General features: G+C 38.3%; 3 protein-coding genes across 3 annotated transcripts in view; 2 read left to right on the forward strand and 1 right to left on the reverse strand.

Annotated features, from left to right (window-relative positions):
* LOC130571721 (tRNA pseudouridine synthase-like 1) overlaps positions 1 to 18,405 on the reverse strand; it is a 52,158-nt gene that overhangs the window by 5,922 nt on the left and 27,831 nt on the right. The window lies entirely within an intron of this gene.
* LOC130571102 (transmembrane protease serine 9-like) lies at positions 204 to 12,538 on the forward strand. Its single transcript, XM_057361835.1, has 12 exons — positions 204 to 420; positions 1,226 to 1,288; positions 1,451 to 1,601; positions 3,199 to 3,340; positions 3,600 to 3,857; positions 3,935 to 4,084; positions 8,051 to 8,155; positions 9,516 to 9,664; positions 10,448 to 10,639; positions 11,431 to 11,572; positions 11,696 to 11,962; positions 12,120 to 12,538. The coding sequence occupies exons 2-12, from the start codon at positions 1,237 to 1,239 to the stop codon at positions 12,306 to 12,308; spliced, it is 1,797 nt and encodes a 598-aa protein (XP_057217818.1). The 5' UTR covers positions 204 to 420; positions 1,226 to 1,236; the 3' UTR covers positions 12,309 to 12,538.
* LOC130571723 (cytidine deaminase-like) lies at positions 4,638 to 8,222 on the forward strand. Its single transcript, XM_057362879.1, has 4 exons — positions 4,638 to 5,495; positions 6,544 to 6,655; positions 7,908 to 7,965; positions 8,051 to 8,222. The coding sequence occupies exons 1-4, from the start codon at positions 5,312 to 5,314 to the stop codon at positions 8,186 to 8,188; spliced, it is 492 nt and encodes a 163-aa protein (XP_057218862.1). The 5' UTR covers positions 4,638 to 5,311; the 3' UTR covers positions 8,189 to 8,222.

Raw genomic sequence — 18,405 nt, forward strand, 5'->3', positions numbered from 1 at the left:
TAAACGCCAAGGGATATCGCAAAGACCTTGTTCACAGCTGCTTTGATTACCATCATTCCAGTGCCCTTTCCACCCAATTTTACAGTCACCCGATACCCTATTCACAGCAGTTTTGTCAAACCAACCAGTCAATAGATATTTGATTTCCCCTCAGAGAGCAGCATACTCTCTATGAATCAAAGGCTCATTGGTAGACAGAGAGTCAAATTAAAGCGCTATAGAGAGCTTTTGGGTCATCCAAGTTCTGTCGTGTTATTGTTGTTTGTTCTCGATTATAGTAAGTTTACAAACAACACCAGTAAACCCCATGGAAGGATGCGGTTACACCATAAAAGCAAACACAATATCGCCAGCATCTGTAGTGCTGGTGGGAAGTTATTGGGATTATTACTGCCCAGGATTAAGCTTTCCATGCTCTGGGTGAGTTTAACTAATTCAATGCTCATCATTTCTGTTTAGGGCTGGAAAAGTCATCTATATCTATATGAAGAGTTTGGTTCCAAATTTTTTTTAAAAATTCAAAAATCATGTTTTTTATTATGTTATCATGTTTTTATTGTGTTTTATTTGAGTTATTATGTCTTAAATCAAAACAAACCAACTGCAGTTTGATTGGTATTCATTGGAATGCACAATAAAAAACATTTAAAAAAAATTTCAACTGAGTTATCTCATTTTGGAAATAAACTCGTCATATGTACATGTTCATATACGTATATTGTGTGTGTATAAAACTGAACTATATTTTAAACATCCTAAAGAGTATTTTGATGACCATTTTTATTACTATTTTACAACAAATACCACAATGTGAAAAGTTCTTTGCTTCCTTAAATTTATAAGTGCAACCGTCTTGCCTTTACATGTCTTTTACATTAGTTGAAAATAACCAATTTCAGATTGTTTTTAAAGTTATAACAACTCACCACTGGCCAAGTTTAAATAGTAAGTTGAATTAACTTGTAAAGTCAAGTTGACTGTACTTAAACTAAAAAAATAAAGATAGTACTTAAAACGATTTAAAAGATTTTCTACAGTACTAAACAATGGTTTACTAATGGTTACTACAGTTAAGCTATGGCTAGTTTTCATATGGATATGTCATTTTATTTGATCTAACCTATGAAAGAAATAAAAAGAGTTTGATGTACTAATGTCATTCAATCATATTCCTGATGTTGAATTGTAGCGTAGTTTTGACCTCTAAATGTCCTTTGTGTTTCAGACCCCTCAAACATGAAGAAATGTCTTGAATTCATCTTGCTGCTCATCATCTCGACCCTTCAAGGTAAAGCACTTCACTTCCTGAATAACTGAGTATAGCAGTCTCATCTAAATATAATGCATATTCAATAGCACAAGATGTTGCAGTATGTGCATACATTACATAAAGATGGTGATGCGTTTTGTGTTAAGAATATGAGCTTCTCATTATTCCTGTCATTCACAGGCTCACTGCAGCAGAGAATCATTGGAGGACAGGAGGTTAAGCCATATTCTATCCCATACCAGGCCTCTGTTCAGTACAACAACTATCATTACTGCGGCGGTACCCTCATACACCCACAGTGGGTGGTTACCGCTGCCCACTGCTGGAGGCCGTGAGTATTACAGCCATGCCAGGGCTTCGTGTATAAAACTTAACAGGGTGTATAACCTGTGGACTCTACACACTACCTATGCATATGTTAAGAATGAAATCTAAATGTGTGGTGAATTCTTACGTACACACATTTTAATGCCCCTACTATGTGCGTATGCAAAGTCACTTTGAATAAAAGTATACTGTCGTATAAATGTAAAATGAATAAATGTTTATTCAATTGAAATTGTTTATTCGTCACATTAAGCACAATAAAAAACAAAGGTAATAAGAAACAAAATAACAAATCATGAAATATGTACAAATTAGGGCTGTCAAACGATTAATCGCATTCAGAATAAAAGTTTATGTTTACATAATATATGTTTGTGTAATGTGCATATTCATTTTGTATTTCTAAACACATACACATATTTAGGAAATATTTAAATTTATTTATTCATATTTACAGTACCAATCATTTTAAATATGTACTGTAGAAATTTTTATTCTTTTTTTTTCTTAAAGCCGCTATGTGGGATTTTTAGCGGCCACTAGTGTTGAGTTTGAGAATTGCAACCAATCTCTCAGTCCTCCGCTCACCCCCCCTTTCGAAGCTCGACAACGGTGGCCGCCACAGTACAAAAATATTTTCTTGAAAAAACTTTACTTCTCTCTGAGGTTATGACCATTTGTAAAAACATTATCAAACAACAGTTTTCACTTACATTGCTAAAGTTGGATTAGCTTACCGGTCTAGAAGAAAACAGGCAACTTTGGCGTCACTTTGAAATCGTTTGTCTTTCATCAGCGCCTTCCATCTGGGAATAACGTCAGCTCCACCGATTTTCTTTGAATAAGACAGACGACGACTACTGCTACTAGTACACCTCCTCCTCCTACTTCTTCGAGCATCTTCAACTTAGTGACGATGCAAGCTGCCTCTAAAAACACACGAACAAGTATAAAATATATATGAAATATGCTTTGTAGAGCTGTTTGTCCGTTTAGGGCTACTGTAGAAACAACACGGCCAATTCCATGTTCTGTATGTATAGAGATAGAAATTCAAATTTATTTGAGCTTGTCTGATGCTTGTTAAATGAAAAGAAATAAAAACTGACAGCTCGATCCAGAAACACACACTAGGCCAAGTTAAAGGAATAGTTCACCAAAAAAATTAAAATTCTGTCATTATTTACTCAACATCTTGTCATTTCAAACCTGTATGCCTTTCTTCTGCAGAACACAAAAGAAGATATTTGACTTGCATAGGTCTTGGCCATACGATAAAACTAAATGGGTACCGCCGAAGTTCATGGTGTTCACAGCATTAGGAACGTTCTTATGAGTGATTTACTAAGATGATCATTTATTCCATGTTTTGTAAAGAAGGCCCAAAACACAACACGACACAATATATAACACAAAATACACACAATACACATACAGTATGGTGTACTGTACGAAAGTGAATGTGTAGATGAAGAATATACAGTGTGTAGAGGCGAAGGATATTCAATAAAGCAGATTTGCAGCAAATAAAAACTGAAATAATGCAATAAATGAAGCATGGGTTGTTTGTTTACTGATGTTACCTTGTGGTGTGTCTGCAGGAGTTATTTAATAAGAGTGGTTCTGAGCGAGCATGACTTCTCTAAAAAAGAGGGCTATGAGCAGGTGTTCAACGTGTCGAGAGTGCTGGTCAATTACATGTACAATTACAGGACATTTGACAATGACATCATGCTTTTGAAAGTAAGTATCCATTACCCTTAAAGTCTAGGCTACATTTGTTTGTTTAGTTAAACATATATGTATATTTAAAGAAACAATTCACCCATAAATGAAATCAATCATTTACACATCATGTCAGGATGTCCAAACCAATATGAATTTCTTTCTTCAATGCAACAAAAAAGTTAAACAGAATGTATTGTATTTGGCACAACATGAAGATGAATATATGATGAGTTTTGGGTAACTGTTTTTTTAATCACATTTATTTGTGTATCAGTTGGAGCGTCCAGCAGAGCTCAATGCCAACGTTCAGCCAGCTACATTGCCAGTCTCAGGTAGCCCTCCATTACTACCGGCCACAACATGCACGGTGAGCGGCTGGGGCGTCACTCAGGTGTACAGTTATTACCTGTCTCCCGTCCTCCGTGCTGTGGACGTCCTCATCATCCCTCAGTGTCAATACTACTACTACTACAGAATCACAGACAACATGGTGTGCGCTGGATCTCCGCTGGGCGGCAAAGACTCCTGCCAGGTGAGTGATTTGGTTTTGCTGTAATACATTTTGGAAGATGAAAATGGAAAAAACACACGTGCTTTGTTTGGCTACAGGGTGACTCTGGTGGACCTCTCATCTGTAATGGTTTGTTTGAGGGCATCGTGTCCTGGGGCATCAGTTGTGCCAACCGGTACTTCCCCGGAGTCTACACTAAAGTCCGCAACAACGTCTCCTGGATCAACTGGATAATTGAAAACGACAACTCCTAAAATGCTCTTTTTTAAAGGATGTTGAACTGCCGCCATAAAAATAAAACCTGATGGTTAAAAAACGATGTGAGATGGATAATTGAAACATTAAAAGTGGCTTTCATCTTTTATGTTCTCAAACAAAGATTTTTTTTATAAAGCTTCTATTTTATACTTTAGAAGAAAATCACAAAACACAAGAATTAAAGTGATACTTCACCCAAAAATGCAAAGTCTGTCATCATTTACTCGCCTTCGAGTTGTTCCAAATCTGTATAAATGTCTTTGTTCTGTTGAACACAGAGAAAGATATTTGTAAGAATGCTTGTAACCAAACAGATTTTGCCCCCCATTGACTCCCATAGTAGGAAAAATTACTTTATCATTTTTTCAGTTGAACACAAAAGATATCATTTTGAAGTTGACTGAAACAATTCTGGGCCACTTTTGACTACCATTGTATTTTTTCCTACTATGGGAGTCAATGGGGGGCAAAATCTGTTTGGTTACAAGCATTCTTACAAATATCTTTTTATATATAATTTATACAGATTTGGAACAACTCGAAGGTGAGTAAATGATGACAGATTTTTCATTTTACGGTGAAGTATCCATTTAAATGTGATGACATTGAACATTTTGAATGACAAAGGGGCAAATTCTTGTTTGCATTGGCATTACATCAAATGTACAGTGTTTACTGGTGCCTGTTGGATTGAATTTAAAGGAACAGCACACCAATTAAAAACATCTCTGTTCTAACAAACATGCGGTAAAACCAAAAAGCCATAATGCCCCGATCATTCTTTATTCTTTTACGAATATTTTGTTTTATTCTACCTTAGTCATTTCAAGGCAGGGGCCCATTAAACAATAAACGGAATATTTTCCAACGCAGCTTATCTTTGCTGTGATTCCAGTCTATTTATCTGTCCCTATGGAAACGCAAATGCTTTTCATTGTTATTCCATGGGGAATGTCAGCATTATTGTGCAGTGACCTTTACTCCCATCCTCACCGTCTCCCAGCCTGTCTGAGGGAAAGGTTGCAGTCTAACTCTGACTAGAAATTACATAACCTTGCTGTTTGACAGCACCACACATCAAATCCAGAAAGTCAGGGAGGCGGGAGATCTGGGAAACAGGGATTGGTTACCTGTCAGATCTGGAAAGTTCCAAACAAAGTTATGAGCAGCTTCACTGAGCCTCCAAAACACGACACACACACACTGCGCGAGGCAACATGGGAGAGGTACAGATCGTACATGAGGTTAGAAATGACGCAGCTGACGGGTTAAATGGGCATTTGGCGGAGGTGAAAGAGTTGATTGGACGATCTCTAGAAGCCAAAAAGTTTGCATACTGTCCCTACAGCAAGTTTAGAGTCGGGGCGGCACTTCTGACACACGACGGGACGGTTTTCACAGGTGAGCATGAGTCTGCTGCGTTTCACACAGAAATCATTCAGTTGAACCGATAACGGCCGGTTTTAACAGTCAGTGCACAGCGCCGGTTGCGTAAGAGACATCAACAGGAAAATGTTAAGCTGCTGTAAAGTTGTTTGTGCACTCAGAATTGATGAATAATATATGAAGGCTGTACGTGTTTTGAATTTGCTGTCACTCTTGAGAGCAAACAGCAGACGAATGCAAATACAATTTCATGCCAAAAAGGAAAACCATAATATATAACACTTATTGCTAGTAATTATAATATTAAATAATATATTTAAAAAAAAATTGAACATCACACAGATATGAGCAAAATGTTTCGTGATGTCATGATTTTTCATTGCTCATGATGTGTAACTAATAACTAGGAACGTATGTGTGCTACAGTCTAAAATTAGGATTGCTTTATAGTGAAAGAAAGTATTGAACAGATAAATATGCAAAAGATTTATATTACAAAAATGACAAGATTGTATTGTCCTGCACATAGTATAACTGTCAAAATGCTCTTTACATATATTATAGTATTCATATCTGAACATATATATCATATAGCCTATCATGATCAGATATCGTAATCTTGAAGTGCAGTAAAATTGTGTTTGGTGAACCGTTTTCGGCACGTGTGAGAACGTAAGTCATCACAGAATGTAAACAACCTTGGCCCTTGAACCCGCAAGCCCCTCCAGACCATCCAATGATCAAACATACTAAACAAGAGGATAAAAAAGTTCAAAGTGTTCTTAAAACTTAAATTATGTTTTGCTGTACCTATAAAAACATAAAGGATTCCTGACGACAAAACAAAGCAAATCTAATCAAGTAAAATACACTCACAAGCGATACAAGGTGGCAAATTAATTTTTAGGTGGCGTATGATGACACGTGACTATCTTACCTGTCCGTCAGCAAACTGAGTGAAATAAATCTATTGGCGATGGTTAAAAACAGGGAGGGACGATGAGCTTGTTAATGCAGTTAATACAGAAACCCATGCAAATGAATGCTCTTATCTGTCATATAGGATGTAATGTGGAGAACGCGTGCTTCTGTTTGGGAATCTGTGCAGAGAGAACCGCCATCTCAAAAGCCGTCTCTGAGGGACACAGAGATTTCAAAGCCATCGCAATCGCAAGGTGTATAGATTGAACTTGTCTTGTTTGTTTGTTTGTTTAATTGAAGAATATACACATACAGTAAGTAGAGAACACATTCATGTATAAAATGTGATACGATACTACATGGGTATAAATTTATTAAAGAAAATTATAGTAGGCTCGAGTAGGCCTACCGTATTGTTCCGAATAACATCACAAGACGACTCTGATAATAGGCTACTGCTGCATTCACGTGCTCTAGGAATAATCGCACATGAACGCCCTCTGATGTCGCGTTTCCCACTGGGAAGTTGGGAAATAACTTTGATACCCAAGTTCCCGAGATGGTGGTTCAAAACACCTCGGAAGTGGGATATTTCTCACAACAAACGCGGAAGTAACGTCTGAATTTAGGCTACCTACATTAAAAGTATTTAGTAACATTAAAACATTAATGTTACTAATGATTAAGTAGCATTAAAACATTACAAGTATCGGTTAACATTAAAAGAGCACCGTTCCATAAATTATTTCCAGGTTGAAGTGGGAATTATCGAATTTCCGACGAGCACGTGAAGACAGCATGCATAGACGACCCACCTTTTCAAGATGTAACGTTAGCTGTTGGAAAATTATTTTTGCAGACCAAATTTAGTCTAACAAAAACAAAATACACTTACCTACCTGAAAATAATTAACATTGCATATTGTATTGTATAGGGCTATACTTAAAGTAGCCTTTGGAAAATCCGGATAAATTCGAACATCGTAAACTTTATAACATACCATAGCCTGTACAATTTAATATTAAAAGTGAAAACCACGTACTGTAGCCTACCAAAATTTAATAGAAGTCCAATCTGCGTAAGAGACAGAAAACAGACTAGAAGCTTTTCTTAGACATGCTTTTCTAAGGCAAACTCGTTTTACACGTATTTGGCGCCACCTATTGCTGCGGCTCACATGTAAGACCCCATTTTTTCAGATGTATTTCCAAAAAAAACCCTCTCTCCCTCTTATATTCGGAGCAATACCGTATTCAATTTAACCAAGATCTTCAGAAACCCTTTATGATAACTAAACTTAAAAATAAATAAAGCAATAAAGCCGATGTTTTTTTTATTCTTGTGAGCAAAATAATCTGCGGTTTCTTTAAATATAATAGGCCTCATTATGAGAACGAAGCGGTTGTCTACAAAAACAAACAAACTCAGAACAAAAATTATTTTCTGTGAAGGACGGTGTAACATACATGGAACATCTTTGCAAACGTCTAGTATTTTTTTTACAGTGATATGTGTGAGCAGTTCATTTCTCCATGTGGTGGCTGCAGACAGTTTATGAGAGAGGTAGCACTTACACCTTTACATTTAAAAGCATGTTAAAAGTGACATGTTTAAATTTAAATGTGTTGTTTAAATGTTTTGACTACAGTTTGGTGCTAACTGGGATGTGTATTTGTCCAAACCTGATGGCTCCTATGTGGAGATGAGAGTTGGGGACCTGCTGCCTGCATCTTTTGGCCCAGAGGACTTAAAAGTGAAGAAAAATAATATTATGAATGAGTTTTGAAGACTTGTGTTCTAGAGCAGTGGTTCTTTTTGTCGTAAGGGCCCNTGTTTTAAAAAACATACTTTACAAAAAAAATATTACTTTGTGCATCTTGAGACAAAACAATCACAGTGATATATTTTAAGATATGTCAGTGCAAGTCGTTTTCGATCAAGGCATCTCTCACATTTAAATTAGTCTGAGACTAGGCTTAAACCCTGTCTGGGAAACCGCCCCACAGGGTTTCAGAAGGACAATGATGATATGTAAAGTATTTTTGTAAGGGCTGTGTGTAGTTGGATGAATTCAGAAGGTTAGATACATGTTATTTTATATATGTCGCTGACCAAATTCAGTTTTTCAGGAAATGGAAAAAACACTGAACTTTTTCAATGAGTGCATACTGTGTTGTCAAAGTTGACAAGCCCTTTTTAATACTTTTTATTGGTTAGATATTTGCAAAACCCAATGACAAACATAAAGGGTGACTAATAATGATTTATGACAAAAAAATAAAATCACTAAATATGGAGATACGAGGTTTGATCTGCGATCTTAGTCCTCTGAGACACAACATTTGGTTCTTTTTGTTTGTCTTTACATACAGTGGTATGACAGTAAAGCTCATTTGAACTTGAACTCACATGAACCTGTAGGCCAGACATGTTGCTCTTAAACAAAACAAGCAGTTACGCCTCATTAGAAAATACATTACCATGATGTGAAAACTCTGTATCACATAAGGTACACCCAAAGCTAAAAATAGTTTTCAACCCATACGACACAAAAGAGAAAAGAGATTTTAGGCAAAATGTTGAGTCAGTGTCAGTCACTATTCACTTTATACTATACTATATCCCATATGTGCACATTTTAGCGAAGATTTAAAGTGTGGGGTTATAGTGACCCCACAAATGTTTTAATAAATCATAATTTACTTGCATTTAAACAATTCATGACTAACAGAATCTGTCATTGATATTTGAAACAAATCCTTATGGGATCCAATAAAAAATCCTTCAGTTTATATGATAATTCATACTACCTTCCAAAACTTGCATGAAACTCAAAATCTTCAAATAATCTAATGTAATTGGGTTGTGTTTTAAGAAATGTAGTGTTTTTTTAACACAATAATACGAGAGAAACGCCATTAGTGAACCATTAGCATTCCTTGAGGATTTCTAACATCTAAAGTCGGGAAGACTACAGACGTGTTTAAACTCATAAATAGCCAGTACTCTCGATTAATTTAGTGAGTTTATGTTTGGTGGGTCATAAAGGAGAATCCTGCTGAAAGACCAACTCACTTTTCTTCCATGAATCCAACATCGTTACCTGAAATCAGAACTTTGGAAACCTGAGGAACAGTGTTGATGTGCAGGATGTGAAGGACTTTGCTTCATATAGCCCAGCCAACATTCAGTCCTGCATTACACTTTTGAGCCATGGCAATGCTGCTCTTCTTAGTGCTGCTGAAACTCTTCCCAGCGGATGGTAAGTAAACTAACAGTAATTACATTAATTGTAGTCATATATGCGTTGTCGTATACGACTTTACTAAATATTCCAAAGAGGTGGATCAATAGATCTTGCTGTTGTTTAAACTTTATTGTTGCTCATTGTTTGCTAATTCATCCATGTAAGCACTCTTGACACTGACAGTGTTGACAATATTGAGATTAGTGGTTGAACAATATTGGTTTTTTAGTTCCGCATTTGACCCCATCCAACCAATGGTGAATATTTGGATACGGCCTTACGTGCACCTGTTAACTTTCATTACTTGTGTACACCAATGAGTGTTTAATACGGAGGATAAAATGCAAAATGAACGTTTTACATTGTTTTACTTCACATTTTACTCATGTTATTTTATGTTAAATATTTTAATTATGACACTGTAAAAAACTAATTTTACAGAGTTTTAGGGGTTGTTTTAGATTTTTCATGTGTAATGTAAAAACTGTCATTTTACAGAGTTTTACTGTTTTTTAACAGATTTTTCACGTATTTTAAAAATACTGTAAAGTGCCAGAAAAAGACTGGAAATTGAACATGTAGTTTTACACAACAAAACTGTTATTATACTGTATTTTGATTTAAGACTGTATTCATTTACATTTTTTCTTTCAGTGTACATATACACATACTTCAAATAAAACTTTGATATTTGCTTGCCTAGATAGAAATTCAAAATCAGGCTTCGTTATATTGGTCTTTTATTTCAAGGTGAATAGGCATAAGATTAAAATTCATCCTTTTTTGGGCTCCTTGAAGTCTGATCTATTTAAAATCTTTTTTCCCTCCAGGTCTGGACTTCATTCAGGGTCGCATTGTTGGAGGATACACCCCATCGCCGAATTCAATCAAGTACATCGTATCATTACAAAGCTCAAAAGGCCAACACTTCTGCGGTGGATCTCTGGTCCATAAATACTGGGTGCTCACCGCTGCTCATTGCAATATTGGGTTTGTGTTTTTTCACCTTTTCTTTAAAGAAATCTCTGCATAACTGACTGAGAAAGACAGGATCTATGGTAACTGAGCTTCTGTCTGATGGCCAAGTCTGTGGGTGAGATGAAAGCCAGAGTATGGCAGACAGTCACACAGGACGCACGGTAACCTTGACCCATCATCACTGTGTGGTACTTAATGGATGTTGGCTTATCTGCTGCTTGGCACAGCTGAGGCTGCTAACAGCGAGAAATTCTGTCACTCATCTCATGTCCTTCACAAAGAACCTCTGTGAGGAGAACAAGTGATGCAATTCAGATCTCAAACATACATCTATCAGAAGCCTTCACAATTTATACAAATGTAAAAAGATGTATTCCACCTTATGAGTTGACTTTGTTTTGAAGTCCTGACTGTAATTTTGAACTAGTGTCCAGCACCCTTGCTTTAAAGGCACCCAAAAATGAAAAATCTGTCATCATTTATTCACCCTTATGTCATTCCAAACCTGTATGACTTTCTCTCCACTGCAGAACACAAAAGAAGATTTTTTGAAGTACGTTGGTAACCAAACAACATAGACCCCCATTGACTTCCATTGTATGGACACAAAACCACTGAGACATTTCTCAAAATATCTTGCTTTGTGTTCTACAGAAGAAAGAGTCACATTCAGGTTTTAAATGATTTGAAGGTGAATAAATGATGACGGAATTTTTGTTTTGGGATAAACTGTCCCTTTAACTTGTCTAATGTGTTTTCAAGGCTTATGTGGTATACGAATGGTCTTGTTTCTTGTCTTTAAGTATGAATGAGATGATGGTGGTGGCTGGAGACTTTACTCTGGGTGGTTACGAGGGAACCGAGCAGTTTTCCAAACCTCAGTCCCTGATCCCACACCCGATGTACAACAAGAGCTCTAACAATGCAGATATCATGCTCATAAAGGTACAGCACTGTTTTCGGTTCCAACATTCTTCAAAATATCTTCTTTTGCAGAAGTCATACAGGTTTGTAATGACATGAGGGTGAAGTATAACAGACAACACTCAGATGCATGGTTTCTTTCAGCTTAGTTCACCCATAGAGCTGAACCGGTACGTGTCCCTCGCTCCACTCCCCAAACAGAACACAGGCCCACTGGCGGGCAGGATGTGCCGGGTGTCTGGGTGGGGCTCCACCAGTCACAGCGGAGGTCAGATCCCCCTCACTCTCCTCACCGTCAGACTCCCCATCGTCTCCACTGCAAAGTGTAACAGCAGTGAGTCTTTCAATGGAAACATCACAGTCAATATGATCTGTGCAGGGACGAGCGCAGGGGGAAAAGATGCGTGCAAGGTACTTCCTGTTTGTGCATATCCCTGTAGATTTCAAATATTTTAACATATAAACTCGTGGCGAAAGAGCTGCTTGTAACATGAAGGCTTTGTGAATTGTAGAATTTAAGCATTAGCCTGTTAAAATAATCATAAGGGAGGTCAATGTGATGTTTCAGGGGGACTCTGGTGGCCCTTTGGTGTGTGATGGACGGGTCTATGGATTGGTCTCCTGGGGGAATGGCTGTGGAGATCCCAGATTTCCAGGAGTGTATACAGCTGTGTCCAGGTTCCGCAGATGGATTGATCAGACCATATACAGCCCGTTGTCACGATGCATTAGGTCAAAGTTCACTGTACCTATATAGAGGACAGGTCACATTAAAACCGCTCCCTCTCTCCTATATTGAACTAGTACTAATTTTGTAGTGGTTTCCGAAACCTGAAGGAACAACTTAGTTCTCTACATTAATTCACTGTTTTTACCCACGATGCACTTTGATTTTGAGAGCACACTTGCTTTCTTACTATTTTCCTTGATATTGACCGTTTGATCGGACGCGCGCGCCTGACCCCCAGTTAACTTCCGGTTTGTGTTTGGCTAGTGTCTTATAATATAACTATTTATATTTAATTCATGTTAATATTCATTTATATTATTATTTTATTGTATAATAATTGTATTAAATAAACGATTTGTTGAATTTTGTTGTTTATTCATTTTATTAAGTAAACAATTTGATGAATTCAAAATATTGGAGAGACAAGTTTAGCCAAACGGTTATTCTCGGTTTCTTTTGATTGTTATCAGAAATAATCTACAGGCACTCTATTGTTTGGGAATGTGTACCGGCGGAGGTTAAGGTGGGGTCATAAAAGTGCGCATGCGCAGTAACGTTTGTTTGTGTTGTTACGACGAAACAGTCTATAAGGTAAAACAATCGCTTGATTTTAATCCACTCCACAAATATGTGTTCATACACATGTAAAGGTAGTGTAGTGTTTTATTTTAAATATAATAAAAGTCAATATGTTCAAAATGCCTACTACAGTATATTTGTATTCTTGTTAACTTTCATAGAACACTGAATAATTTGTGTTATTTATTGTCAATCTGTCATGTTTATATTATCTATTGGTAAGTTGTCAAACACTTTATATAAGATGAGAGTTTTGTGTTGAAGAGTTGCTTTTTTAAGTTGGACATGCAAACCAACGGTTTTAACGTTTCTTGGGTTCATTTAGCTGAAGTTGTTTTGCATAGCCTAGTTTGTATTAATAAACATTCTCAGCCGAGTTGACAAATTAATAATCAAACCAAAATCCCAAATATGTTTAATTGAAAAAAGAACTCTATTCGATATGACTGGAAAGCTAAAAAAGAGCTGATCTACCTCACGTGCAACAATGGGTGTTTGCAAATCTACTAGGACTGGGTGTGTCCGCAGTTCATCTTCTCTGAAGGTGGCATCAGTTCCCCGAGCCTTTGGTTTCACTGCCTGCACATGACACCGCATGTAAAATGATCACTGCATGACAGACCCTGTGTGTCCACACACAATGATTTATGTGCAGATCATAATGAATGCGTGCAAAAACACCATTTTTACAACAATATCAACTTTATGAGCCATTATTCATTACTTGCAGAATTAAAAACAATATAGGTTACAGAAAACAGGTCGTTGGGGGTAATGACGTTTTGGAGGTTGCATGTTTGGCCATTAAAAAATTATCTGATGGATCTTTGAATAGTATTTCTGGGAAGTAAAGCATAACAACATGTTCCCAGAGGGCAAGCATTGTGAATGAATGTGCCACACGAAAATGAGTAAACACTGAAGAACAATGCCTGTGCAACTTTCCACTTGATGACACAGAGCCTGCATCAACATGCTGAATATTTGTGATAATAATGTGATGTAAAACCACAACATGAAACTTAATAAATTAATAAAAAATAACTAATTTGCTTTATTATCTGCCAAGCCAGTTAACATCGCTGATAATCGGCATATACTGTATGTATATGATCGTGAGATGAAAATGTTGCAACTTAAGTCTTCAATGCAGTAACAGAGGACAAATTTGTTTTATCCAGTAGTTTTTATCTAGGGGTCACGACCTACATGTGGGTCACAGCCTCACAGATGTATTATAATAAAGCCATGGACAGCAGGGAAAAAACGATTTAAATATTGAGCACAAATTCACACCGGTCATACTAAGCAAAAGTCATCATGCACGCTGCATGATATGTTACTACAGTATGTGTAAAAAAACGTGGCCAAAACTGTGCATATAAATACATTTAATAAATAAATATCTTTAACTATAAATATGAATTATCAATAGAATCTACACAGCCAATATTAGTTCAAGCATCACTTGTTGCATGGGGCCAACATGGTTTTACTGATCACAAGTTGATCTGATGATAACAAGTAATTGGCTCATTGAAATTCACATTTCACATCACATTCATGCATTGGGCAGACGCTTTTATCCAAAGCAATTTACATTGCATGATACTATGAGTATGTGCAATCCCTGGGATTGAACCCATGATGTTGGCGTTGCTAGCACCATGCTCTTACCACTGAGCTACAGGAAAGCTCATTCAAAGACAGATTACATAAAATCAACGTCCAGTGCTGGGGAGACTGTAGTTGCTGAAATATCTTATACATTTTGGAGGCTATTACAAAGCTAAATATTGGAAATGGTCTACATTTTGAACTCCCTGGACTCTGTTCTCCTGTGTTCCCCCCATTCCCATCAATGTCACGCTGTTGGGCCTGCAATATGTGATATACTATTAATACATTTTAAAGTTTTATTTTAAAGACATTTCTGGTCTAGCTTGTCAAAATTTAAGTACACTAAACAGTCGCATTACTATTCCAATTCAGTCCTCTCTTGTCTCTGTTCTCAACTAGATTGTTCTCAATGAGGCCAGAACGGTCAAATCTAATCGATTATATCACTACGCACATTTTTAGGAAACCGAAACTGTGCACCAACTTTGTGCTTACGCCTCTCTAGCAATTTCTGAATGGAACAAAATGGCCTCCGTCACGGCTCAATCAGAGACGGAAGGAAGCTGTGCGTCTTCCTGCTCACTGGATGTTTCTGCAGTGGAGTGATGGTGACTGTTGTGTGATTCTGGAAAGGTTATGAGTGTGCCTGAAGATTATGCTCTCGAAATCTTGGAAAGAGAAACAAGCCCCCGCAGCTCATATCCAGACGATGCCAGTATCACTCGGGCTTTTGATATTGTGAAATGAAAACCTGTGCACAGAGGGAAGAAAGCATCCCATAATTCTTTCTCCTGCGATTCGCAGGCGTTTTTAATATCTTGTTCTGTTTGATCAGGCTTCAACTGTAAAGAAATGATAAAAGTTCTGAATAGAGAGCAAGCGGGTTCTTTCTACATCGAAGATATATGAGGACATCTAAATGTCATTAGACTCTGTCAGTTCTTACTCAATCCCATTGGCTATTGCTTTTCACAATAATATGCAAGTTGAAAGTCAAAGAGTGAGAAGGGACTCTGAATAGCCTGCATACATAAAGGTTTTATTATTTCATCGAATATAATTGACACTGAAATGGTTACATTAGGGTTGATTGGGGAATCAGACTCTTCATGAAACTTCGGTGATTATGAGTCATTTCTTGACGCGGGCATCTGGAGAATGCTTCCTTTTAGCATCATTTTGATCCTCAGATAAACAGCTTGGAAAATTCCCAAGATTAACATTGGCGATAGCTGCATTGACAGAGCCGGAGAGCGCAAAACGCACGCAGCCCCGCGCGTCGCTCTACCAGGAAGCCCGCGCCTCAGTGACGTTCATTCTCCCTCAGGTCTCGCAGGGATCTTTGTTTTACATCGCTTCCCAATTTGCATTCGTTTCTCAGGTTTTCCATACGACGCCCGAAAAGCACCGCGCAAAGGCGCACTACCTCCGCGAGCGCGCGTTGCCTTTCAGAATTCCAGAAATCCCGGAATAATTCGAGCGGGCACGCGCTGAACGAGGGAAATTACATGCATTCGCCCCGCGTTTCACACATGCACTCGCGGAGACACGTGCGATAGAGGTAAACAGCCGCCCGCGTCGTGAAGGATTCGCTCGACGGTCGCGCAATTTCACATCGATTTCAGAGGAGATACAGTAGCTGCTGTTTGCGCCTCGGGTTAGTTCATACAGCATGTCTGATGTATTGCCGTATAACGAGGAAAAAATGACTCATTATGGAAACGACGGGGACGAGGAACACCTTTCCTTCACCTGCCGCCTCCAAGATACCAACAACTTTTTCGGTGGCAACCAGAATAAACGGCCACCAAAGCTCGGGCAAATCGGGAGAAGCAAAAGAGGTAACGGAGAATGCCTTTGTTTGTTGCACGAACAAAAGAAGTCGCTTTTGTTGATGCGAAATCCTTGTTGCGCTTCACTTATGCTTGCCAATTACCATTTTACGCACGGGCCAAGGAAATGTTGCGCAAATTCTTTATACGCACGATTTTATCAAGTGATGTCGCATGCATTCCGATTGTGTAACAATGCTCAGTCACAATGCTTTAGCGCCGTCTTTTCTGCTCATTTCTTAAAGAGACCGCTTTTTTCTAAACAATGATGTGATGCACCATTTCTGCTGTTGTATTAAAATGCATGGCAGCATGGAATCACCATCTTTGAGCCCCGTGTGGCAGTGCGTGCGCGAATGAGGGAGAGTGACAGACAAATAGGCAACATGATCTATGTTTTTTCTCTCTGTCCATGTACAGTTGACGAAGACAACGATGGCGAAGGGTTGGACAAGAGCACAGAGAAATCGTCCTCCTCTGCGTGAATCGGCCCAAAGACACTTAACCTCTCATGTGTATATCCAAAGACGTTTTGAAGAGGCACTCTCTCCCATCTGGCAACAAGCACTCCACACATTCTCTTTTCGATCTCCTTAACTCCATTGTCCAGGGTTTACAGACTGACAGTACAGTGGACTGAAGCAGCGGTGCAGAAGAGTGGCCCAGGGGCTTGAAGGAATACTGTGTTTTCCAAACTATTCCGAGATATGTGCAATGACAGAGTTCGGTCTCATTGAAGAGACCGCGCTCTCTTTTTTGGGGGTATAATGAAGCAATTAGAAAGACTGAGCAGAGGATACCATTAACATCTGACCAGTGTCTTCCCCCGGTGCACGGTTAACCGAGTAGCCTACTGGTGGTGTTAATGGTATACAAGCGATGTCGACCTTTCTTCCAGAGTGGACCTTCAAAGGGGTTTCACTATGTATGTAAAAAAAGCTATTTATTAATCTTTGGATACATATTTTGCAGTGTTGAAGGTTGAGCAAACGTTTTATATAGAACGATGACGAGAAGTGTTTTCGGTTTTAATGTTTTGTATGTAGCTTAACTGTGACTCTCGTGATCTGCTTTATGGTAATTTCACTTCATTCGTTTCGATGTTCGTTTGCTACCGGGTTGAATCTGGAAAGTCAGTTTTAATGACAGTACCCTTACAGTTGCATTATTATTGTAAAACATATTTACTGTAGATGTGCCAAATTAACCTGACAGAAATGGACGTTTATGCGCTTTCTTCACGTGCAGTTTTATGAATATTTGGTGGTCATGTTTACAGGGCTCTTTCATACTTGTGATGTATTTTAGTAATGCATGGCGAACCTCAAGACCTCAAGAACGTCTTCTTGATTACCGTATTTATCTGGCAGAACATTTCTACAGAATATCTGTTATAATAAAGATTTTGAGAAACATTAATGGAGGCGCCGTTTTTTGTGCTGGCTGAATCTGTGTGTGTTCACCAATCCAGGGGACGTGACATTTCCCCCCCGCCACGAGCTTTAAATGATTCACGGTTTGGGATGAGCATTGTCAAAGCCCACCAATTTAAATCCAGTCTGGCGAGATGGTGGAAGTCACGCGGCGTATCAGGGCGAATATTATATGCTGTACATGAGTTTCCCAAGGCTCCTTCTACCAGTCTGGAGGTGACTGTTGTTAAAACACGGGGTGGATGGGCTGCCATGGCAACAGATTCACCTTGCATGCAGAACCCCCTGAAATCTCCAATGCGTCCACTAGGGAAACCACAGCAGTAGATCTGACTGTGATTGAGGACCATTACATCTGTTTAGAAACACAATATAAATATAGTTTATATAGCAGACAACAAGTCATCTCTGCTACTATGCCCAATTTATAAAACGTCCTAAAAAGGGCAATCCGAGGTTGCGCCACAAAATGTTGCATTCACGTCATGACATCACACCTTTCCAAAATGTCACAAATAGCATAGCAGGGTATGCCATAGGATGAAGATCAGACGTCGAGGCTGTCGAAACGCATTATGTAATACACCTGGGAAGTCAGCCGTACATGGTGGCACAGGCTGGCGCTGCGTTTGGTACAGGCATGCAAAAACGGCGGCTGCT

The sequence above is a fragment of the Triplophysa rosa genome, linkage group LG20 (assembly GCF_024868665.1).
Source record: "Triplophysa rosa linkage group LG20, Trosa_1v2, whole genome shotgun sequence".
NCBI classification, from domain to species: Eukaryota; Metazoa; Chordata; class Actinopteri; order Cypriniformes; family Nemacheilidae; genus Triplophysa; species Triplophysa rosa.

What these genes read in the sequence shown, in the direction of transcription:
- LOC130571102 (XM_057361835.1), top strand. Translation starts at nt 1,237, where the DNA reads ATGAAGAAATGTCTTGAATTCATCTTGCTGCTCATCATCTCGACCCTT. An exon ending in ATGACATCATGCTTTTGAAA is followed by an intron (nt 3,341 to 3,599) that starts GTAAGTATCCAT and finishes TTTGTGTATCAG; the next exon opens with TTGGAGCGTCCAGCAGAGCT. An exon ending in GAAACTCTTCCCAGCGGATG is followed by an intron (nt 9,665 to 10,447) that starts GTAAGTAAACTA and finishes GGCTCCTTGAAG; the next exon opens with TCTGATCTATTTAAAATCTT.
- LOC130571723 (XM_057362879.1), top strand. Translation starts at nt 5,312, where the DNA reads ATGGGAGAGGTACAGATCGTACATGAGGTTAGAAATGACGCAGCTGAC. An exon ending in CGACGGGACGGTTTTCACAG is followed by an intron (nt 5,496 to 6,543) that starts GTGAGCATGAGT and finishes TCTGTCATATAG; the next exon opens with GATGTAATGTGGAGAACGCG. An exon ending in GCAGACAGTTTATGAGAGAG is followed by an intron (nt 7,966 to 8,050) that starts GTAGCACTTACA and finishes TTTTGACTACAG; the next exon opens with TTTGGTGCTAACTGGGATGT.